Source organism: Nanorana parkeri, unplaced genomic scaffold, assembly GCF_000935625.1.
Source record: "Nanorana parkeri isolate BGI_ZX_2015 unplaced genomic scaffold, ASM93562v1 scaffold1915, whole genome shotgun sequence".
NCBI classification, from domain to species: Eukaryota; Metazoa; Chordata; class Amphibia; order Anura; family Dicroglossidae; genus Nanorana; species Nanorana parkeri.
In genome coordinates, this window is record NW_017308183.1 from 136849 (window position 1) to 157357 (window position 20509).

The 20509-nt window shown below is 42.8% G+C and overlaps 1 protein-coding gene across 1 annotated transcript in view; it reads right to left on the minus strand.

The window, feature by feature from the left end:
* Positions 1–20509, minus strand: part of CNOT3 (CCR4-NOT transcription complex subunit 3) — a gene marked incomplete at its 5' end in the record, with an annotated part of 216828 nt that overhangs the window by 88488 nt on the left and 107831 nt on the right. The window contains one exon of the mRNA XM_018572047.1: positions 10273–10332. Within this exon, the coding sequence (XP_018427549.1) occupies positions 10273–10332 (60 nt within the window). The remainder of the gene's footprint in view (positions 1–10272; positions 10333–20509) is intronic.

Genomic DNA, 20509 nt, shown 5'->3' on the forward strand with positions numbered 1-20509 from the left:
CTGGTAAAGGAAAGTGCTATGAATGTGGAACAAGGTGTCATTATTCCGGTTCCAAGACATAAGGAAGTCTCTGGACACACAAACGTTCCATTGGATAGTCAGAATGGAAAACGCAGAAGATAAAGTGCACTACTGTAGGGTGGGCAAACTTCGATCGGGTGGCTGTTGTATGCAGGTGTGCAAAGCTCCTCGCTACAGGAAGAGGACCCTGTCTGTAAACAACCACAAATCAAAAGCAAAAACTTAGGAGCGCAATTACCAAGAATTGTATATGTGGATTTAGTCTGGTGAAGGGCCCAGTAGATCTATGAAATTAAAACAGTGCCAGGAGCGCTATTAACTCTTAGAATGTGGAGTCTGAGTGTCTATGGCAGTGTCACAGTAAACAAGAGGGACTTACGATTAGGAGCTCCCCTGTAGTCTATGCGACCATCTCCTTGGGCAGATCCTGGCTCGAAGGGATGTCTCTGGTGGTGTGAGAGGCTGGTCCAGGATGGATGTGCAACCGTATGGTCCGCCCACGTACTCGACTGGCCAGGCCGAGCCGGTCAGGAACGGAAAAAAGGGGGGAGGAGCTACACACGGCTGAGGGGCGCCGTGTGTCAGTGACGACAGTCGCAGTGTGTCAGTGACGACAGTCACAGGGGTACAAGTGTCGGGTGTCTCCGGAAAAGTGGCTACGCGTTTCGAGCGGTTACCTCTTTATCAAGCCTCAGGGTGCTGGAGAACGCGGGAAACCTGTGATCTTTTAAAATGGACAAGGGGGAGGAGTGTACTTTCGTTGAGCCCAGTGATAGGCTGCCGCTCACGTGGGAGGAGGGGGTTAGCAGTCTGGGTCCGCCTTGAGAGTGACCTGTCAGTGCTCTAACCAACGAGGATGTGTAGCCTCTATTGAGCCTTCGGTCCGAACAATTTGTTTGGGGCTGTCATTTCAGTGGAGATGGCCTGGTCTGTGTTTGTTAGCACAGTCTATCTCGCAAGGTCTCGGGGGGCGCGGAGGGATAATTAACCCACGCCATATGGACCTCCTCTCTAATAAAAAGGTTTTTATGTATTTATAATGTGTTTACAGACGGATTTTATTATGGTTTAAAAACAAAACGAAATGGAGGACTACCCTTGAGTGGATGGAACTAAAATATTTATAAAAATGTTCTTAATGAGACAATATAAAATTGTATGGACCTAAAATTCTCTTTATAAAAACTGTCTTGACTACAGATTAAAAATGCACTGTAGGCGTATACTGAAGGCTGCCTCTTTTGTGCTGAACTGCCTATATTATGGAGGCACCCATATGGCACCACCTGCTGGACATTAAGGGGTAATCCCACAGGATAAAAGGGCTGTGAAAGAACACCTGCGTGTATGTGTGTTTTTTCCCTTTTCCATTAACGTCAGATATTGAGATGAATTGCTGAAAATAGAAATTAAAACAAGCAATAAAAACAACCCCTCCCAGAGTCCGACCTGGGGGGGGGGGTTTGCTGATCTGTTTGTATGTGTTGCATGAAATCTTGGTGGTGTGTTAGGGTGTTGGTCTACAAGATAGTGTGAATTTCAGCAGGTGGTGCCATATGGGTGCCTCCATAATATAGGCAGTTCAGCACAAAAGAGGCAGCCTTCAGTATACGCCTACAGTGCATTTTTAATCTGTAGTCAAGACAGTTTTTATAAAGAGAATTTTAGGTCCATACAATTTTATATTGTTGTCACATTAAGAACATTTTTATAAATATTTTAGTTCCATCCACTCAAGGGTAGTCCTCCATTTCGTTTTGTTTTGAAACCATAATAAAATAAACCTTAAAAACTTTCCTACCTGCGATCTGTTGGTGGTCCTTCAAGGGTTCCTTAGACCACCTTTTGAACCAATTAAAGACTGCTTTATCAGAGCACTCACTTTGAAGACACTGCTTCTGGTAGCTTTGGTATCTGCCAAAGAGTGAGATGCATGCATTTTCTATTTGGGATCCTTATTGCACGATCTTGATGGACAAGATTGTTCCGAGACCAGACCCAGCTTTCTTACCAAAGGTGGCCTCTAATTTTAATAGGACACAAGATGTCATCATACCATCGTTCTCAACTACCGGTAGTTATAGTATTTGAGGTTGAATAAAGACCTAAGTCCATCAAGTCCAACCTATTGTGTGTTTATGTATAGGTCCATGCATCATCTCATTCTTAAGAGTACCTGTATCCCTGTATATTACGATCTCTCAGGAAATCGTCCAAAAGCTTTTTGAATGATTCCACATTCTTAGCTGAAATCACTGCCTGTGGCCGTGAGTTCCAGACCCTAACTGTGAAGAACCCCCTTCGCCCCTTGTGCTGGAATTTTTTCCCCACCAATTTTAGGTGGTGGCCTGTAGTCTTTATTACGGAGTTAATGGTAAAGAGTTTGTTGCTAATGTTGCTATCACCATTGATCATCTTGTGCATGAAAATCATGTCCCCCCTTAATCTCCTTACTTCCAACGTGAACATGTTTAGATTTAGTAGCCGTGTCTCATAGCTCTGGTCCTCCATTCCCTTAATTAGTTTGGTTGCCCTCCGCTGGACTCTTTCCAGCTCAAGGACATCCCTTCTGTGGACTGGTGACCAAAACTGGACCGCATACTCCAGATGAGGCTGAACCAGTGATCTATAAAGTGGCACAATTATAGACTTGTCTCTGCAATAAATCCCCTTCCTAATATAGGACAGGACTCTACTTGCTTTGCTTACAGCAGCCTGGCACTGCAAGCTTTTCTTCAATCGGTGGTCTACAATGACCCCCAAATCCCAAATTTTCTATCTCTGACTTTCCTATTGGCATACCCATAACTGTATAGCCCATTTGCTTATTTTTAATCCCAAAGTGCATTACTTTGCATTTATCGACATTAAACCTCATCTGCCATATATTTGCCCACTCCCCTATTTTATCCAGGTCCTCCTGTAATGCTATACTGTCTACGTCCGTTTCTATTACCCTCCCAATTTTGGTATCTAGTCCAACTAATGACACAGAAAGGGAATGGCAAGGCAGCGATGTGAGGCGATGCATGCTGGAGTATTTGTCTCAGACTAACACATGGAGAAGGTCGGGAAACCTCTGTCTTATTCAATGGTCAAAGAAAAGCTGGTAGGGCTTCCAAAAGCACAATAGGTGGATTAGAGTCGCAATATCAGAGACTTACCAATCCCAGGGTAAGATTTTAACAGCAAATTCCTTGTCACATTCCACCAGAGCCTGGGCTACTTCATGGGCGGAAAGACCAGGGGCTACACCAGATCAGTCACCTGGGTCCAGCTTCCAGACATTTGTCAGACATTACAATGTCGATATGCTGGCAAATCAGGACCAAGCCTTTGGCAGGAAGGTCCTGCAGGCAGTTGTCCCTCCCTAAGTAGGTGAGCACTGTTCTCACTTATCCTCTCATTGGCTGTCCTGGAAGATGTCTAGGGAAAACATGAGTTAGTTACATGGTAACTCTGTTTCCAGGAATCTTCCAGGACAGCAAGTTCCCTCCCAATGACTACGTTGGTGGGGGTAATGAATGATGTCATGTTGCATAGGATTGAAGGACAAATGAAGGTTTCCGAAAAGTTATTTATGTAATGGCCTTCCATCCTTGAAATTACTGAGGTGGGATTGTAGGAATGCCTTTAAAAAAAAATCTAATGTGGTTGATGTGTTTCCTGTTGCAGACGGGCGGAGCCCTCTCTCTCATTGGCTGTCCTGGAAGATTCCTGGAAATAGAGCTGCCAGGTAACGAACATGTTTTCTTGCACTACCAGCACTTTATGAATCAGTGATTGATAGACACAAGCAATTTTTTGGTTGAAATTAGCACGTTATTGATATTTATGATTAACAAAAGCTTTTTCTTCGATTAAATACCTATTGCGATCACAAAGTTTTAAAATTTTTCATGATAGCAACAGTTTGTGATGGAATTTTTATTGATCTACATTACTAATTAGGACATATATGATTACTTTTTTTTTAGCAAAACGTCACTTTATATTTAACAATTTATTGGTTTCTTTGTATTACCCATTATTGAGCGCAATGTGTAAGAGGTGAATTTCTAAATACTGCAATGACTGAGCACTCAAAGGGAGATTGTTTAAATTTTCAATGATCGGAATGGCCCTAAAGCTGGCCATACATTTTGCGATTTTCATTCGTGAATTTTCGTTGCTGCCAAGAACCCTTTCGATTCTAACTCACCGAATTTCGTTGATCTACAGAACTGATTTTGGCTTGCGCATGTGCAGTGTTCATGTTGCGATTTTTTTCTTGTAAAAATGCCACTATTTCATCGATTTTCGTACGATTTCAAAAAATGTTTCCTGCCTCACCCTTCAAGAAATTCGGCGGGAACTACAGTAAAAAAAAAAAAAATTGTTGGGTTCCCATCAACTGATCGATTATCGTTCAAAAGATCATTCGTAGTTGACTTCAGAACAATAATCAATAGGTGTAGCGGCACCTTAAGATGGCTAGGATCGGGGCCAGCACTTTTAACATGTGCACTGTGCACTGAGGTCAGCTCTAAGGGAAGAAAAACAAACTGAAAGGGACACTTGCCTACAGCAAGCATTGTGTCAGGACCAGCTCTGGACGCACACTGTCAGATAGCGACAAGTTGTTTCACCTTTTGCAGTCACCATAAGGCAAGCACACCTACGGTGCTTGTTTGCCGCCAGGACTTAAACTATTTGCAAAACACAAGACAGGAACAGGAAACAAATACAGGACAGGAACGAATACAAGATAAATACAGGATACAGGAAACAAGACAGGTATAGGATTACAGAGCCAAGGCAGGACTGGGATTCAGGATCAGGATACTGGCTTGTGTAGACAGAGCAAGACAAGAACTATCACAAGCCCAGAGCTCTGGGCTTGTGATGTTTAAAAAGAGCACAACTAACCAACGCCCAGGCTGTAAGGGGCGTGTAGCCAGGCTGATTAGCCTAATCAGCTTGCAGCTGACTGAACTGTGGTAGGTGCAATTACAAGAGGTAACCACCAGCTGGAGCGGAGGCGACAGTAATAGGAGCATTTGATATGCTCCTAACACATTGGAAGCACTGGCATCCTGGAACTATTGGAATATGCAGATAGAAATCTTGACTATCGATGGAGGCCACAAAGTCTGCATGGTGAAGGGAGGCTCCGATTTAAGAAATAGACTTCATCCTGAACTTCTGAAAGGGGACCAAAGTTGTTGAGAGCCGTAAAGACTAGAATGCGGGGAATACCAACCTTTTTAAACCCTTGAAAGACTCTTGATGAGGCACCAAAATGTCACTCCCTGGGATAAAAGACTCTTGATTGCCTGTTACATATCTGCAAAATGCTAAAGAGAGAGGGGGAAGAGTGAAATCTTACTTTGTTCTCATTCATGACTACTCCCTTTAGCTGGGTGCCAGAGATCAGCCTTAGCCAAAAGTCTGCAAGGCTAACAGATGTCTCTCTCCCCCCGCCCCCTCAGATCTGCAGGTGAAAAAGCTCCCATGCGGAAGAGGATTTATTCACAGGCTTGGAAGTCTTGGTCTGCAAGTGTTTTAGTCCTACTGATGGGAGGAGTTGGCAGAGGACTCTTGGGTCTGACAGAAATGTCTGCTTGTCGTAAAGGATAGAGTACTCCTGCATTGCTGGTTCTGAGCCATTCAAGAGTGCAGATAATATGTACTCTTGCCTCCAGTAGTGATTTTGATCATCGTATCCAATGCAGATCCAAACAGCCTATCTCCAATTAAGGGGATCCACAGAGTTGCCTTCTTTGAAGTCCGAGTGGCAGGCCACTTCACCAACAGGGCTCTGTGCATGACCACTAGGTTAGGCTGAGATAAGACAAGATGGCTCAAGTCCAACACAGCATTACAAAGGAAGGTAAGTGCCTATGCCCTTTTCTTCATTCTCTCTACAAGATTTTTATAACCATTTTTAAAAATTAACTCTAAACACAATAACTAAGTTAGAGTATTTGTGACACTAAGGCTGATGCCCAAACTGGCTAGAATATATTTAGATCTTGCTAGAGACTCTAGTTGCTGTCTGAGAAGTCCTGAAAGATAGGCATATTCTCAACTTGAAAGGTAGTTGCCTTGCTAAGGTGTGAGACAGGTGGATCCACTACAGGGGGTAGCCTACTTTATGTAAAGTCCTTATCAAATGGGTAATGGAAAGAAAGACCTTTGTGAGGAGAAACTGTTTAAAGGATTACTAAAGGCAGTGCATTTTTTTTACCTTAATGCATTCTCTACTTTAACCAGTTGCCGTCCGCCCGTAGTAGAAAAAATAAAAACCCCCAGTGGTGAATAAATACCACCAAATGAAAGCTCTATCTGTCCTCAAAAAAGGGTATAAAATTCATTTCAGTACAGCGCTGCATGACGGAATAAATGTCAGTCAAAGTACCGCAGCGCTGAATACTGAAAAATGGCCTGGATGGGAAGGGGGTTTAACACCGCGGATGTCAACTGGTTAAAGTAAAAAACATTCAGTACCTTACTGTGTGTCCCCCCAAACATACCTGTCAGCGCCGTTTAGTCACCACTGCCGCTCCCCGAAGCGATCCTCCATCCAAACTTCCTGGTTGCGGAGATTGAGGGCAGAGGAGCTATTACCAAGTCCATACCGTTGGGTAACAAAAATAAAAGAACTAAGCCTGCACGTCTAAATAAAACAGTGAAACAACACATCAAGGACAAGAGCATGGCATTTAAAAAATATAAGATGGAAGGGACAGCATTGGCATTCCGGAACTACAAGGAATGTAATAAAAGATGTAAACACGAAATCCGGGCAGCTAAAATAGAGTACAAAAAGCATATCGCCCCAGTCAGTGAGATGAACCCGCAAAAATTCTTCCGATATATAAACAGTAAAAGGGTAAGAAAAGAGCAAATAGGCCCAATAAAAGACGAGAACGGGATCACAAACGACAGGGAGAGGGCCAAGGTGTTGAATAATTTTTTCTTCTCAGTATACACTCGGGAAAAAGACGAGTTTAATGGAGAGTAGCCCAGTGCGAAAAATATCACAGTGGCTGACAGTTCAGCAAAGACTTGAAAAACGTAATGCAAATAAAGCATTATGACCAGATAACCTGCACCACAAGGTACTTAAAGAACTCAGCTAGGTTTTCAAGGACTCCATAATGACTGGTACGGTACCAAATGACTGGCAGAAGGCTACGGTAGTACCAATATTCAAAAAAGGGTCAAGATGCCAACCTGGGAACTACAGACCGGTCAGTCTAACATCAATAGTATGCAAACTGTTAGAGGGAATGATAAAGGGCTATTTAGTGGAGTTTGTTCGTGAAAATGGTATAATAAATGATAATCAGCATGGATTTAGGAAGGACCGTTCTTGTCAGACACACTTACTAACATTCTATGAAGAGGTGAGTAGAGATCTGGATGGATGGAGGGAGGCTGGTGGATGGCGGGAGGCCAACCTGGATTTTTTTTAAAGCATTTGACACAGTACCACAAACGCTTGATACACAAGCTGAGATCTATGGGCATAGATGAAATGTCGTGCACATGAATAGAGAACTGGCTACAGGAACGTGTCCAGAGAGTATTGATAAATGGCCCTTTTTCAGATTGGTCTAGGGTCATGAGTGGCGTGCCCCAGGGTTCTGAGCTAGGCCCCATACTGTTTAACCTGTTTATTAACGATATCGGGGAGGGCGTCAATGGCCATGTTTCTGTGTTTGCTGATGATACTAAAATCGGGAGGGTAATAGACTCGGGCTTAGACACTATAGCATTGCAGGAAGACCTGGATAAAATAGGGGAGTGGGCAACTATATGGCAGATGAGGTTTAATGTTGATAAATGCAAAGTAATGCACTTTGGGATTAAAAATATGTCGGAACTATTTGGGGCTAAAAGGAATTCAACTATAAGGCCTATACTTCTTGTTCTACATAATGTAACATTGGCGTCCAGGAAGCCTTCTTTGTTCTGTCTATTCTATCAGTATATAAAGGTGAAATTGAGTTCATGGTTTCTGGACAAAGACTAACATCAGCAATTCTCAGAGCCTTACCACATACATTCCCAGGCTGTAAATTGTGGGGGTACCAGACAACAACGGCGAGATAAGGACTAACCATGGTACCAGACTGTGTTAGAATGAGATTGATGGAACTGCCATGTCTCAAACTTAAAGAACAAAAGAGACTACCATGATATATTTTTTTCTTTTCTCATCATAGGAAAATGAGCTCACTATAAATATTACCTTATATACAGTATTATTATTTTATGAGAATGGTATTAACAATAATTTCAATTGTATTATTAGTATTGCATGAAGCATTTAAATATTTACTTGAGTAATTCTATATATTATTAATATGGTGGAGGGTTTTTAAAGTACAAATAATTATCTTGGGTATACTGTTATTTTGTAACCAGTGAAAGAATGTGAGTTGACCACTGTCTTTAGACACCTTCCTCAGAGACCATAACATACAGGGGTACAGGTACTCTTAAAAACAAAATCACATGGGGACTCGTATACCCACATACACAATCACATACATACACACAATAGGTTGAACTTGATGGACTGGTGTCTTTTTTTCAACCTTAAAGGAGAACTATGAGGTGAGTGCTTTTCACTCACCTCATAGTTCTGGCTGACCTGTGACAATGAGACTGTCGCAGGTCGGCTCAGTAGATCGGGAAGTGAGTGAACACATACCGGCGTTCACTCACTTCTCGATCCTGTCACAGCTCTCTGCCATGACAGGGGAGTGGCTGGATTCCCCCCTCCCCGATCCTCCAGCGCTGACTGGCGGAACGGACGGGGAAGGGGTCGGGTACCGCTGCCTCTAGATAGGCAGAGCCAGCTGTCACTCACGCAGCTAGGCGGATCCAGACATAATTGTCGGGATCCGATTCAGCTGCGGCGTCTCAGTATACCGCGAGCTGTAGCTCGCAGTATACTGAGCTTAGGGTGATGGGAGGACACTAGTTTGTGTCCTCCCGTTACCCTAAGGAGAACTATGGGGAAAAGCCCTAACTCCATAGTTCTCCTTTAAATACTATGTTTTAACACTTCTAGCAGGGGGGCCCTGCTGTAAGCAATATCCAGATATGCCAAGGCACAGATGTGGATAGCTGTCACAGAGCAATACCTAATGTTTCAGAAAATTTATTTTTGAACTCCGATATACCACGTGATATCAACTAGCTGGTCTTTGATGGGGAAAAAAATCCAGAAGAAAAAAAGCTTGATCCAGCAGAAGAAGCTGAAGAGACATATTAATGTCTTCGGACACTTAACAGGGCATGCTTGGCAGGGGTGGGGTTATGGGTTATTGTGGACTGGCCCCTAGAACTTAGTGTCCAAAACTACCTGTAGGTGGCTGTTTGGAATCAAAAGAGCTGAGTCCCTCAAACAATACAGGGAAATACAAAAAGCTTTGGCTTTACATACGCTTTAAACAGCTAGCACAGACAGTAAAATACAGCAACCAGGTTGAGGCAAAAACACTGCTCAATGCAACTACATTGGCTCTAGACATAAAGGGGCACTCATATCAAAAACATTTTGCATATAAAAATATTTAGGGGTCAATGCCAATTAGTTTTAATTGGCAAGTTCACTTTCCAATTTGAATTTGAGAAAATGAAAATCCCTGTTCCAATTGGACCCACTCCCCAGCTATACTTTCTGCGACCCTGTACTGCCATGTAGCGCAGCCCTGCACTATAGATTTTGAATTTCGCTCATGTCGAGCACTCATTGGTCAGCGTGGTCACCTGACTGCGTGGTCTGACCACCCTGACCAATGACAAGAGATTCTCATTGTTTGGCGTGGTCAGGTGATGACCAATAAATTCAAAATCCATAGTGCAGGGCTGCACTACACGGCAGTATAGTAAAGCTTACTATACTAGAATTCTGACTAAAGCTGGCCATACGCTGCCCAAGTTTTGGCAGAGTCCTGCCGAAATTCAAGTAGGGTGCCACACACTTGCCAAAAGTTGACTTTGCTCAAATGATGGGGGCAACTTTTGGCAAATTAGTTGGTCTGCAGTTGGCTGCATAATGACTGCAACACTCACCAGTGTTAGCAAACAATAGCCCTGTAGGGGGATCCCCCCCAACATTAGTATGTTGACACACAAAGCACAGAAGGCAATGCATAAAAAGTACAATAAGACACATAAACGGAGCATAGAACGAGAAAAGGTAGATGAAATCATAAGTGACAAACAATGAGGAAAATAATAACAGCTCACCTGACTAACTTCACTGTCTGTAGACCTGCCACGAATTTTCTTGTCATCTTCAGAGTTTTCCTATGAATTAAATGAATTAAAGCAACATTAAAGTGCATCTCCAGACATCTTTCCCCCTTCCTTTCCAATAACCTCTCTTGCCAACTTTTCAGCCATTTACCTTTCTAACATTTCTTAGGGCATCCTGAGGAGGTGTTTTTGTTAACCTTTTAACAGACGTATATAAATATAGTTTAGGTATAAAAAAAAAACTAATTTCAAAGGGTGCCTTCCCAGGTGCAGTATTCCTTTATCAAGTGCATATAAATAGATAAAAACATACTCACAAGTCTATATAAACAAATAACTTTTCACATGCAGAAACTATGGACCAAAGTCTGCAGTTATTACGGGCAGAATGACATGTATGATTGCTCCAAATAGCAAAACGGCAGATCAACAGCATGTACAGCCCAAGGCTTAACGTGTTTTTGGGAGCCCCGTCCCTTTCTTCAGAGCCTATCCATCTGCCATCCTCACGCGCAAGGAAAAAAGGACTCGCACAGCCAAACATAACAAAGCATAAATGTCTCCTTGGAGACAATTGCACCAATCCCAAGGAGGCTGAAAACTGACATAGCCCCACCCAGTGCCTGTCAAGCAGTTGGGGAGCGAAAAACTGGGACAGCTGCTCATGTACTGCCTCCCAGCCAATCAGTATTGAAGAAAGGCTTAAGCTTTGCTCCCACTTCTTCCCTAAATGAATTGCTATTATTTTTAGATCTTCAAAGATTCATTAGGAAGTTGACCTTTCATAGACATTATCTACTGAAAAACACAATATGTACACTGCAGATTTAGATTTGGGTAACGTGAGTGACCAACTCATAGATTGGGATAAGGTAGACAAGGTGGCCCTGGATTGTTTGGAAGACCTTTGGGATGCTATGGTGCCTGAAAAAGACAGAGTGGAGGTTAGGCCCAGAAAAGAGACATACGGCCTTCAAACCTTCAAGGTTCTATCCACAAAATTCCAAGGGCAACTTCATATTCACCTTCTATTATCTAGTACACTCGTATATGAAACCATTATGTTCTAATAAACGTAAAAAAAACATACAAACCTCACCTTGAAAGAGAAGGAGGCGATCAAAGGGAGGATGATGTCACGTTTGTTAGCAAAAGGTAATAATGCTTGTGGACCACAATATGCAGATATCTGTCAAGTTTGTTATCAAAGGTAATAATTGTTGTGCAACACAATATGCAAATAGGTATTTTTCAACTCAAATGTTTTCACCTCTGGCACATATTAAATGTTAATGCAACTCCAGTTCTCACACGTTGGATGTGCTCAGTTGCTGTTTTGGAATAGATGAGAATATCATCCAAGTAAATAACAATGAAATCATCCAAGAAATCACAAAACATGCCATTCATGAAGTACTGGAAGGTCGCGGGAGCATTACATAGCACGAAAGGCATTAGCAGATATGCATATAGTCCATAGTGGGTCTAAAAAGAAGTCTTAGCACGAAAGGCATTAGCAGATATTCATATAGTCCGCAGTGGGTCTAAAAAGCAGTCTTCCATTCATTGCCCTGTTGTATATGGATGATGTTGTATGCCCCCTTGAGATCAAACGTTGTGAAGTGGTTGGCCTCTTTCTATTAGATCAGGTATGAACGGATGATATTACAATGATTTTATTTAATTCACGGTAATCAATAATAGGTCTCTTGGAACCATCTTTATTGGTCACGAAAAAAAATCCAGCTCCAGCAGGGGAAGATAAAGACCTAATAAATGCCCTTTTTAAATTCTCATCTAGGTATTGCTTTAATGTGTTTAATTCTACTTCTGAAAGAGGATAGACACTGCCTATGGGTATAGCTGCTCCTGGGAGCAAATCAATAGGGCAATCATAAGACCTGTGAGGCGGTAGGTTTTCAGCCTCCTTAGGGTCAAAGACATCTCTAAAATCAATAAAATCAACATTTTTTTTTATCTGGAAGACAGGAAAAAATAATGATTTCATCACTGAGAAGATTTGGTGTTGAGTTTGGTGATTGCTGATATGTATGATAGTTGAATGGGTCTCAAATGTGACAGGTCCATTAGAAACCAGGTTTCCATCAATCACACAAACAAGTATTGGTTCTTTCATTTCCTTTATTGAGATTTTGTTAGCATTCACAAAATCAATATCTATGGAAGAGTTAGTTGCCCCTGAATCCAGGACGGCATCAACTTCATTCTTTGCGTGACGCCACTGTAAAGAGAGGGAGAGAGTGACGTAAGATTTCTTATTTGGAAAATAAGTATGGGGGGAAGTGCCTTACCCTTTTTTTTTATGTGTTGTAGGGTTGGGCAGGTATCCAAATCGTGGGCGGAAGCACAATATAGACATTATTCTCTCTACGTCTCTTTTTCTTCTGCAGAGATGGGGGACCTTTGAAAATTCCCACCTCCATGGGCTCAGGAGGAGTGCGTCTTGCAGGAGGATCTCTTTTAGAAGCCATTGTTAAAGAAGCAACTACTTTTTCTGCCTTTCTCTCTCTAAAGCTGGCCAAACACGTATAGATTATCTTCAGATTTTTTATGGTCAGATGGAAAAGGTGCAACAGATTCCTCCATCTACGCTAAACTGTGTGGATGGAAGAATCTCCCACTGGGCCAAGCTTCAGTATCTTGCTAGTCGGCCCTGCTGGCCCTCAAAACACCTGAACAATGCCTGTTCCAATCAGATTGTTCAGGTATTTTGAGAGCCAGCAGGGTCGATTAGCAAGATACTGAAGCTTGGCCCAGTGGGAAATTCCTCCATCCACACAGTTTAGCGTAGATGGATTAATCTGTTGCACCTTTCCCATCTGACCATAGAAATCTGCAGATAATCTATAGGTGTATGGCCAGCTTTATTCTTCTATCAATGTTAATGCATAAGTGCATGAGTTCATTAAGTGTGGGAGGTGGATCTCACCTTGATAACTCACCTTTTACTGCTTCAGAGAGACCCAGATGAAACTGGTTCTTAAGACTAATGTTATTCCATTCAGTGTCTGGGGCCCATCTTTTTTTTTTTTCTTAAAAATTCTTTATTTAAAGTTTTCAATACAAAAAATTTGTACCCATGCGGATTCGCAGGCCCAGGTACATAGAAGATAGTCGGGACATGTAGCAAGTAAAGTGAATACACACAAGGAAAAGTCCAACCAACAGAATCCACAGATGGGTCATGGTGTAAATACGTGAGGGCACTCTCTCTAGGAAATGGTAAGCTGGTCCGGGAGACCTAACATCGGTAACCATGTGGTTATCTGGATGTACCACCCACTTCATTATACTACTCAGTAAATCTAAATAACGGAGATAAATAGTGGACTAATCCTTTTAATCAAAACCAGAGACAAAGACAAACAAGAAGAACACAGGCTCAACAGGTGTGATGACTACCAGGAGGGAGAGTAGTGGTTGTTGGGCCATCAGGACCCCAAAGTCTGGGGAGTCCAGAAATTCCAACCAATAGAACCACGTTTCTCGGAATTTGGTTTCCGAATGGTGAAGAGCAGCCGTCAGTTCCTCTGAAACACGCAACTCATCCACCTTCAGCAGCCAAACTTGGAGTGTTGGAGGGTCTGAACGCTTCCAAAACAGAGGGATACATGCCCTTGCAGCATTCACCAAGTGAATCAGCAGAGATTTGCGGTACCTTTTCTTTGGTAGCGGGGGGAGGTGTAATGGGGCCTATCTTTTAAACTCTGCTATGTAACCCTTAACGGGGCGGTGACCCTGTTTCAGAGCGCAAATTGTCTGATCAGCTGTGGACCGGCGATTTGGGTCCTCGTACATAACAGCCATAGCCTCAAAGAAGGAATCCAGAGAATGTAATGCATGATCATGATGTTCTAAGAGTATTAGCCCAGGCATGCGGTACCTTACATAGGAGTGATATTACAGTAAGGACTTGTACACGCTCCCTGTGATAGGTTCTTGGCTGAACCACAAATAATAAACGGCATGCATACATGCATTCATGAAAATATGCACAATCTCCAGTAAAGGGTTCTGCCATTGGAATCTTAGGCTCAGGAGATTCAGCACGGCAATGTTCTAAGTCTTTAACATGTTGATGTAAATGTTTATTTTTCTAAATGCATTTCGTACATGCCCTGGGTCAACTAATCTACTCTTTGAGAGAGTTGGGAAATTTTGTTTACCAAATCTGCTGGTTCCATAATCCAGGCTGAAGCAATCTGTCATGTTTGTTAGCAAAGGTAATAATTCTTGTGAAACACAATATGCAGATGCACTATGTTGCCAAAAGTATTGGGACGCCTGCCTTTACACACACACATGAACATCCCAGTCTTAGTCCATAGCGTTCAATATTGAGTTGGCCCACCCTTTGCAGCTAGAACAGCTTCAACTGTGTCTATGGGAATGTTTGACCATCCTTCCAGAAGCACATTTGTGACGCCAGGTGCTGATGTTGGACGAGAAGGCCTGGCTCGCAGTCATAGTTACATAGTATTTGAGGTTGAATAAAGACATCAGTCCATCAAGTCCGCCGTCCATCAGTCGCCGCTCTATTTCATCCCAAAGGTGTTCTATCGTGTTAAGGTCAGGATTCTGTACAGGCCAGTCCAGTTCCTCCACCCTAAACTTGCTCACCCATGTCTTTATGGACCTTCCTTTGTGGACTCGTGCGCAGTCATGTTGGAACAGGAAGGGGCCATCCCCAAATTGTTCCCACAAAGTTGGGAGCATGAAATTCTCCAAAATGTCTTGTTATGCTGATGCCTTAAGAGTTCCCTTCACTGGAACTAAGGGGCCAAGCCCAACCCCTGAAAAACAACCCCACACCCTAATCCCCCCCTCCACCAAACTTTACATTTGGCACAATGCAGTCAGAAAAGTACCGTTCTCCTGGCAACCGCCACAACCAGACATGTCCATCGGATTGCCTTCTCTAGAGTCCAGTGGCGGCGTGCTTTACACCACTGCATCCAACGCTTTGCATTGCACTTGGTGATGTAAGGCTTGGATGCAGCTGCTCGGCCATGGAAACCCATTCCATGAAGCTCTCTATGCACTGTTGTGCCAATCTGAAGTTTGGAGGTCTGTAGCTATTGACTCTGCAGACAGTTGGCGACTTTTGCGCACTGTGCGTTTCAGCATGCACTGACCCCATTCTGTCATTTTACGTGGCCTACCACTTCGTGGCTGAGTTGCTGTTATACCCAGTTGCTACCATTTTGTTATAATACCACTAACAGTTGAGCATGGAATATTTAGTAGCAAGGAAATTTAATGGAAAACCCGAATCCAATTATTTGGAGGGGTGCCCCCTACTTTTGGCAATATAGTGTAGGTATTTTTCAACTCAAATGTTTTAACGTCTGACACACATTAAATGTTTATGCAAGTCCAGTGGATATATGGAATTACCCACAAAATGGAGCTGGTGAGAACAAGTGAACAGTTCATGGTAAAGTCATGCAGTAATGCTTGACTTTTTTGGGAAAAGCAGTTCTCAGGATGATAGCCACAGATTCAATATGGAAACTTGTTGGAGCAAAAACAGGTATGTGCAGTAATAGTTCTTACTTCCTTTGTGCACTTGTTATAATGGTAGCAAATCACTCTGGATCTGATAACATCTACTCAGCAGGACTGTAGAGAGATCTGAGGTTTTTATCAGTGGAAATATGGATCTCCCGATTGCTGGGAGAAGGCAGCTGTATGGCAGAGGGAAATCCACAGGGCAGGGTAATGTAACTCTTGCCAAGATGTACCAGATCAGCAGGATTACCACTGTGAGTTTGATGCTGAAAAGAGCAGGCACAGGCAACAGGAGTGAACGAACATGGAACCACAGTTGCTTCAGCACAAGTGTTAATGTGAACACCCTTCATACACCTGATGAGGAGGGGTGTTTGAGGTTTTAACCCTATGTGACCGATGATTAGTGACACAAAATAGAGAAGATTATCTATCAGATGCATCAAGTTTGCTATCTGATGAAAATACTTACAAGAAATTAATTGGGGACCAAACTAACGAATATAAGCACCAATTAGATGATCTCCTTCAAGGCGCTCTGAATATGGGTATCATTTCCAAATCAGAATTTACATTTCTCTCAACCACACACCCCAGCGCTCCACATTTCTATCATGTACACAAGGTACACAAAAATTTACAAAACCCATAATTGCAGGAATTGACAGCATTAATTACAAGTTGGCTAGTTATATTGATTTCTTCTTGCAGCCACTTGTATGGGAACTTCCCTCTTAAGGTGCCCATACACTGTGCGATTATCACACGATAATACTTTACATTTAAAAAAAACAGATATATTGATATCATTTGGGATGATACCCAGGAGGAACTCCACAATTTAATTGACTACTGTATCACTACAAAATTGATTGTACATATGCGATTCATGAGAAGTCACTAGTGTTCACTACAAAATTGATTGTACATATGTGATTCATGAGAAGTCACTAGTGTTCTTCGATCTCAAATTGGGTATTAATTCAGAGGGTTCAATCATATCAAAAAAGCATTTCAAAACCTCCATGCTAAGAGTTGCCATCATCCGGGATGGATTAGATATGTGCCTGATGGACAGTTTGGTTGCCTAAGAACTTGTACTTTAGATTCAGATTATTTGGCACAAGGCGAGATTCTACAGAAGACGTTTGTGGGAAAAAGGATATAATGTAGGCCTAATAAAGAATGCCTTTCAGAAGAACTGGTCTCTTACACATCACAGGAAATTAAGTCGAAGAGGGGGGTAAGTCAAAGCGGAACCAGTTTCTGTACCCAATACAATGAGGGGGCCTTTAAGATCTCCAATATATTGAGAAAACATTGGAAAGTGCTACAGGAGGATCCTTTACTAGCAGAATCCCTTTTGGATGCACCCTGAGTTTTTTTTAAAAACAACCCATAGATCTCCAAAGTATAATAGCGCCCCAACAGGGTGAAATTAGCAAGTACCTTAATCAGGGCTAGGGCCTTTTCGGACAAATGGGCTCCTATAAGTGTAACATACCGAACTGTGGTGCATGCCCCTTTATCTGGCATTGAAAGCGTGAGGTTTTGACTATGAGAGAGAAAATGTTCCCCATCAGTTTATTAAGGGTGGGTCCCAGTACGTAATTTATGGCATCCTGTGCCCGTGTGGCAAATTGTACATGGGCCGAGGAGGCAAGTGCCGCTGATGTAGGACGCAGCCCGACCGCACGCCCAGCAAAGGAAACACGAAGGGAAAGCCTTGGTTGTGCCGACCCTCCATACTCCATACCTGTCACCGATAACTTTTCTAACCCCGAATCCCCGTGGATAGGGGGGAACAGAAAGAAGCAGCAGCAGCCGTCGCCGGCAGCGCGGACGAACCGGACATCCAAGACGAGATTCGGTGCATACTTTACAGGTACAGGGACCCGGTCGAGGTTGTCACTAGGGGAGGGGGGTAGGATGGCGGCACCCGCCTCTCCGGTGGTGAATGACCGAGACCGGGATACCCCCATACAAGGATTAGCTAAGCAAGTGAAGCCTGTACTATCTGCCCACCCCCAGGCTGGGGGGTTTCCCAAGGGAGGATCAGAATCACAAAGAAGCATAGGGCAGCAGTTATCTAGCCCTAAGACCTCTCAATTACTAGAAGGAGAACAACAAGATATAAGGGAATGCTTAAGGCTGCTACCAAATAAGGAGGATATGGAAAGATATATAGCAAGATTGGAAGCAACATACAAAGAGCTGCAGGTGGTGAAAGCGGATATCGCTAATATTGGGGATCGGGTTTATGGAATGGAGGAAGGTCTGGAGGCATGCTCTTCCAGAATAGATATGCATCAGGAAGTTATTGACAAACACTCAAAGCAGATCCAGGACATGATTTATAAGATGGACGACGTTGAAAACAGGAGTAGACGTAATAATCTGTGGCTACGAGGCATCCCTGAGAATATAGAGATACAAAATCTTATACCAACAGTAAAAGCTATACTAAATGGTATACTAGATAAAACCCCAGAATCTACATTAACACTAGATGGAGTGCACAGAGTTCCTGGATTTCTTAGAGGAGAACCCGCAAGACCACGAGATGTAATATGTCGATTGCATTATTTCACAGACAAAGAAGCTATTTTAATGGCAGCAAGAACCAAGAAACATATGATGGATATGATGTGACTATCTTCCCAGACCTCTCGAGGCAAACATTAATGCTCAGAAGGGCCCGAGACCAATATTGGAAATCCTACAAGAGAGAGGGATAAGATATAGATGGGGGTTCCCCTTTCAGTTAATAGCCCACAGAGACGGAAGAACAGCTAAATTCAGGACATTAGAGGACTTGCCAGAATTCTTGGATATTTTAGGGATACCCCCAACACAACTGCCAGAGTGGCCAACTGAACTAAGCAAGATAGATGGCCCCCAAAGGGAAATAGTGGTCAGTAGTAAAGAGCCATGGATTAAACAGGAAGCGGAACAAAGCACAAGACCTGGATGATTGACCTGTGTTTAAATATGTATACATATGTGGGTCTGTGGGCCCTGGTTTCCCATGTCCTTCCAACCCGGGTTCCTCCTGACTCGCTCCCTCATTTGGCCGGAGGAGGGGGGGGAAGGGGGAGGAGGGAAGAAATTAATGTTGATATTGATGCATAATTATGGTACAACAAATAAGGCTTAAGAAAGTAAATCATAAAAAGCTGGGTGTGTGGAGGGATGAAGATCTATAGAAATATAACCGGCCTCCACAACTCCAGCACAGTCCTGGTTAATAGGACTATCTTGTACGGTTTATGTAAGACGGGACAATAATGTCTTACATACAAGAATGTAGTAAATGTTTGTATGTAGCGTATGAAGTGAAAATGAAGGGAAGAAAGAGGTTTGAAATGGGTAAAAGGGATGTAAATATGGTGGTGAGAATGACTATCTGGAGTACCACGTGTACAGGTCTAATGTAAAATGTTCCTTGTGGGGTAGACCAGTGCTTCTTAAAGTGTGGGTCGTGACCCCATATGGGGTCCCGCAAGTAAACAGGGGGGTCGCGATCCGAGTCCCCGGCCAAGACCGCCATCAGGGGGGTATGGCCGTTACTTGTGTGAGGGGCCCAGGCAGCCGAGGAGGTATGGGCTCAAAGCTAGATTGTTTTATTTCAGTTTAATGTAAAAAAGGGGTCATGAGTGGAGAAAGTTTAAAAAGGCCTGGGGTAGACAACTAAGCAATGAATAAGTTATCATTGGTGACATATAACGTTAAAGGATTTAATGTACCCGACAAACGTTCTCAGATCTTATACCACTGTCATAAAAAAAGAATGGATATTCTATGTCTACAGGAAACCCATTTTAAGAAGGGGAATATTCCAACTATAGGAAACAAATATTACTGGAAATGGTACCACTGTACAGATCCCCCCAAAAAAGCAAGGGGGGTATCGGTGGCAATACACAAAAATGCACAAATTACCGTAATTGACACGGAAGTTGATGAAAAGGGGAGATATGTGTTTATGAAATTTTATTACTTTAATCAAATGTTTTCACTGGCTAATATATATGCCCCTAATAGGGGACAGTATAAGTTTTGCACGCAGATATTAAATAGGTTTAAACAATTTGGGATGGGAACAAATTTGGTGATGGGAGACGTGAACTGAATTTTTGACACAGGTTTAGATACAACGGGGAAGCATTTTTCATCAGGAGATGCGTTAAAAAAAATGAGAACTAAAATGAAGCACATGAGGTTAGTTGATGGATGGCGTGTTTTACACCCCACAGAGAGAGAATACACATATTACTCCACGGTACACAAGACATATAGTCGTATAGATTATTATTATTATTACATAGTATTTATATAGCGCCAACAGTTTGCACAGCGCTTTACAATATAAGGAAGATATTACAGTTACAATACAATTCAAGACAAGATGGTAAGGAGGGCCCTGCCCCGGAGGGCTTACAATTTGAAAGAGGAGGGGGAAATGAAATATGAGGAGGTAGCTGTGGGAATGAATTATTTGAGAATGTGAAGGTTCAGTGTTTAGGTCGAGGTGGGATAGTTGAATTTCATCCTCTGGGCGAGTGGAAGCCAGTGTAGGATTGGCAGAGGGGGGATGCAGACACTGAGCGGTTGGTAAGGTGAATGAGTCTGGCAGCTGCATTCATGATAGACTGAAGGGGGGAAATCCTGTGTAGTGGAAGGCCAATGAGGAGGG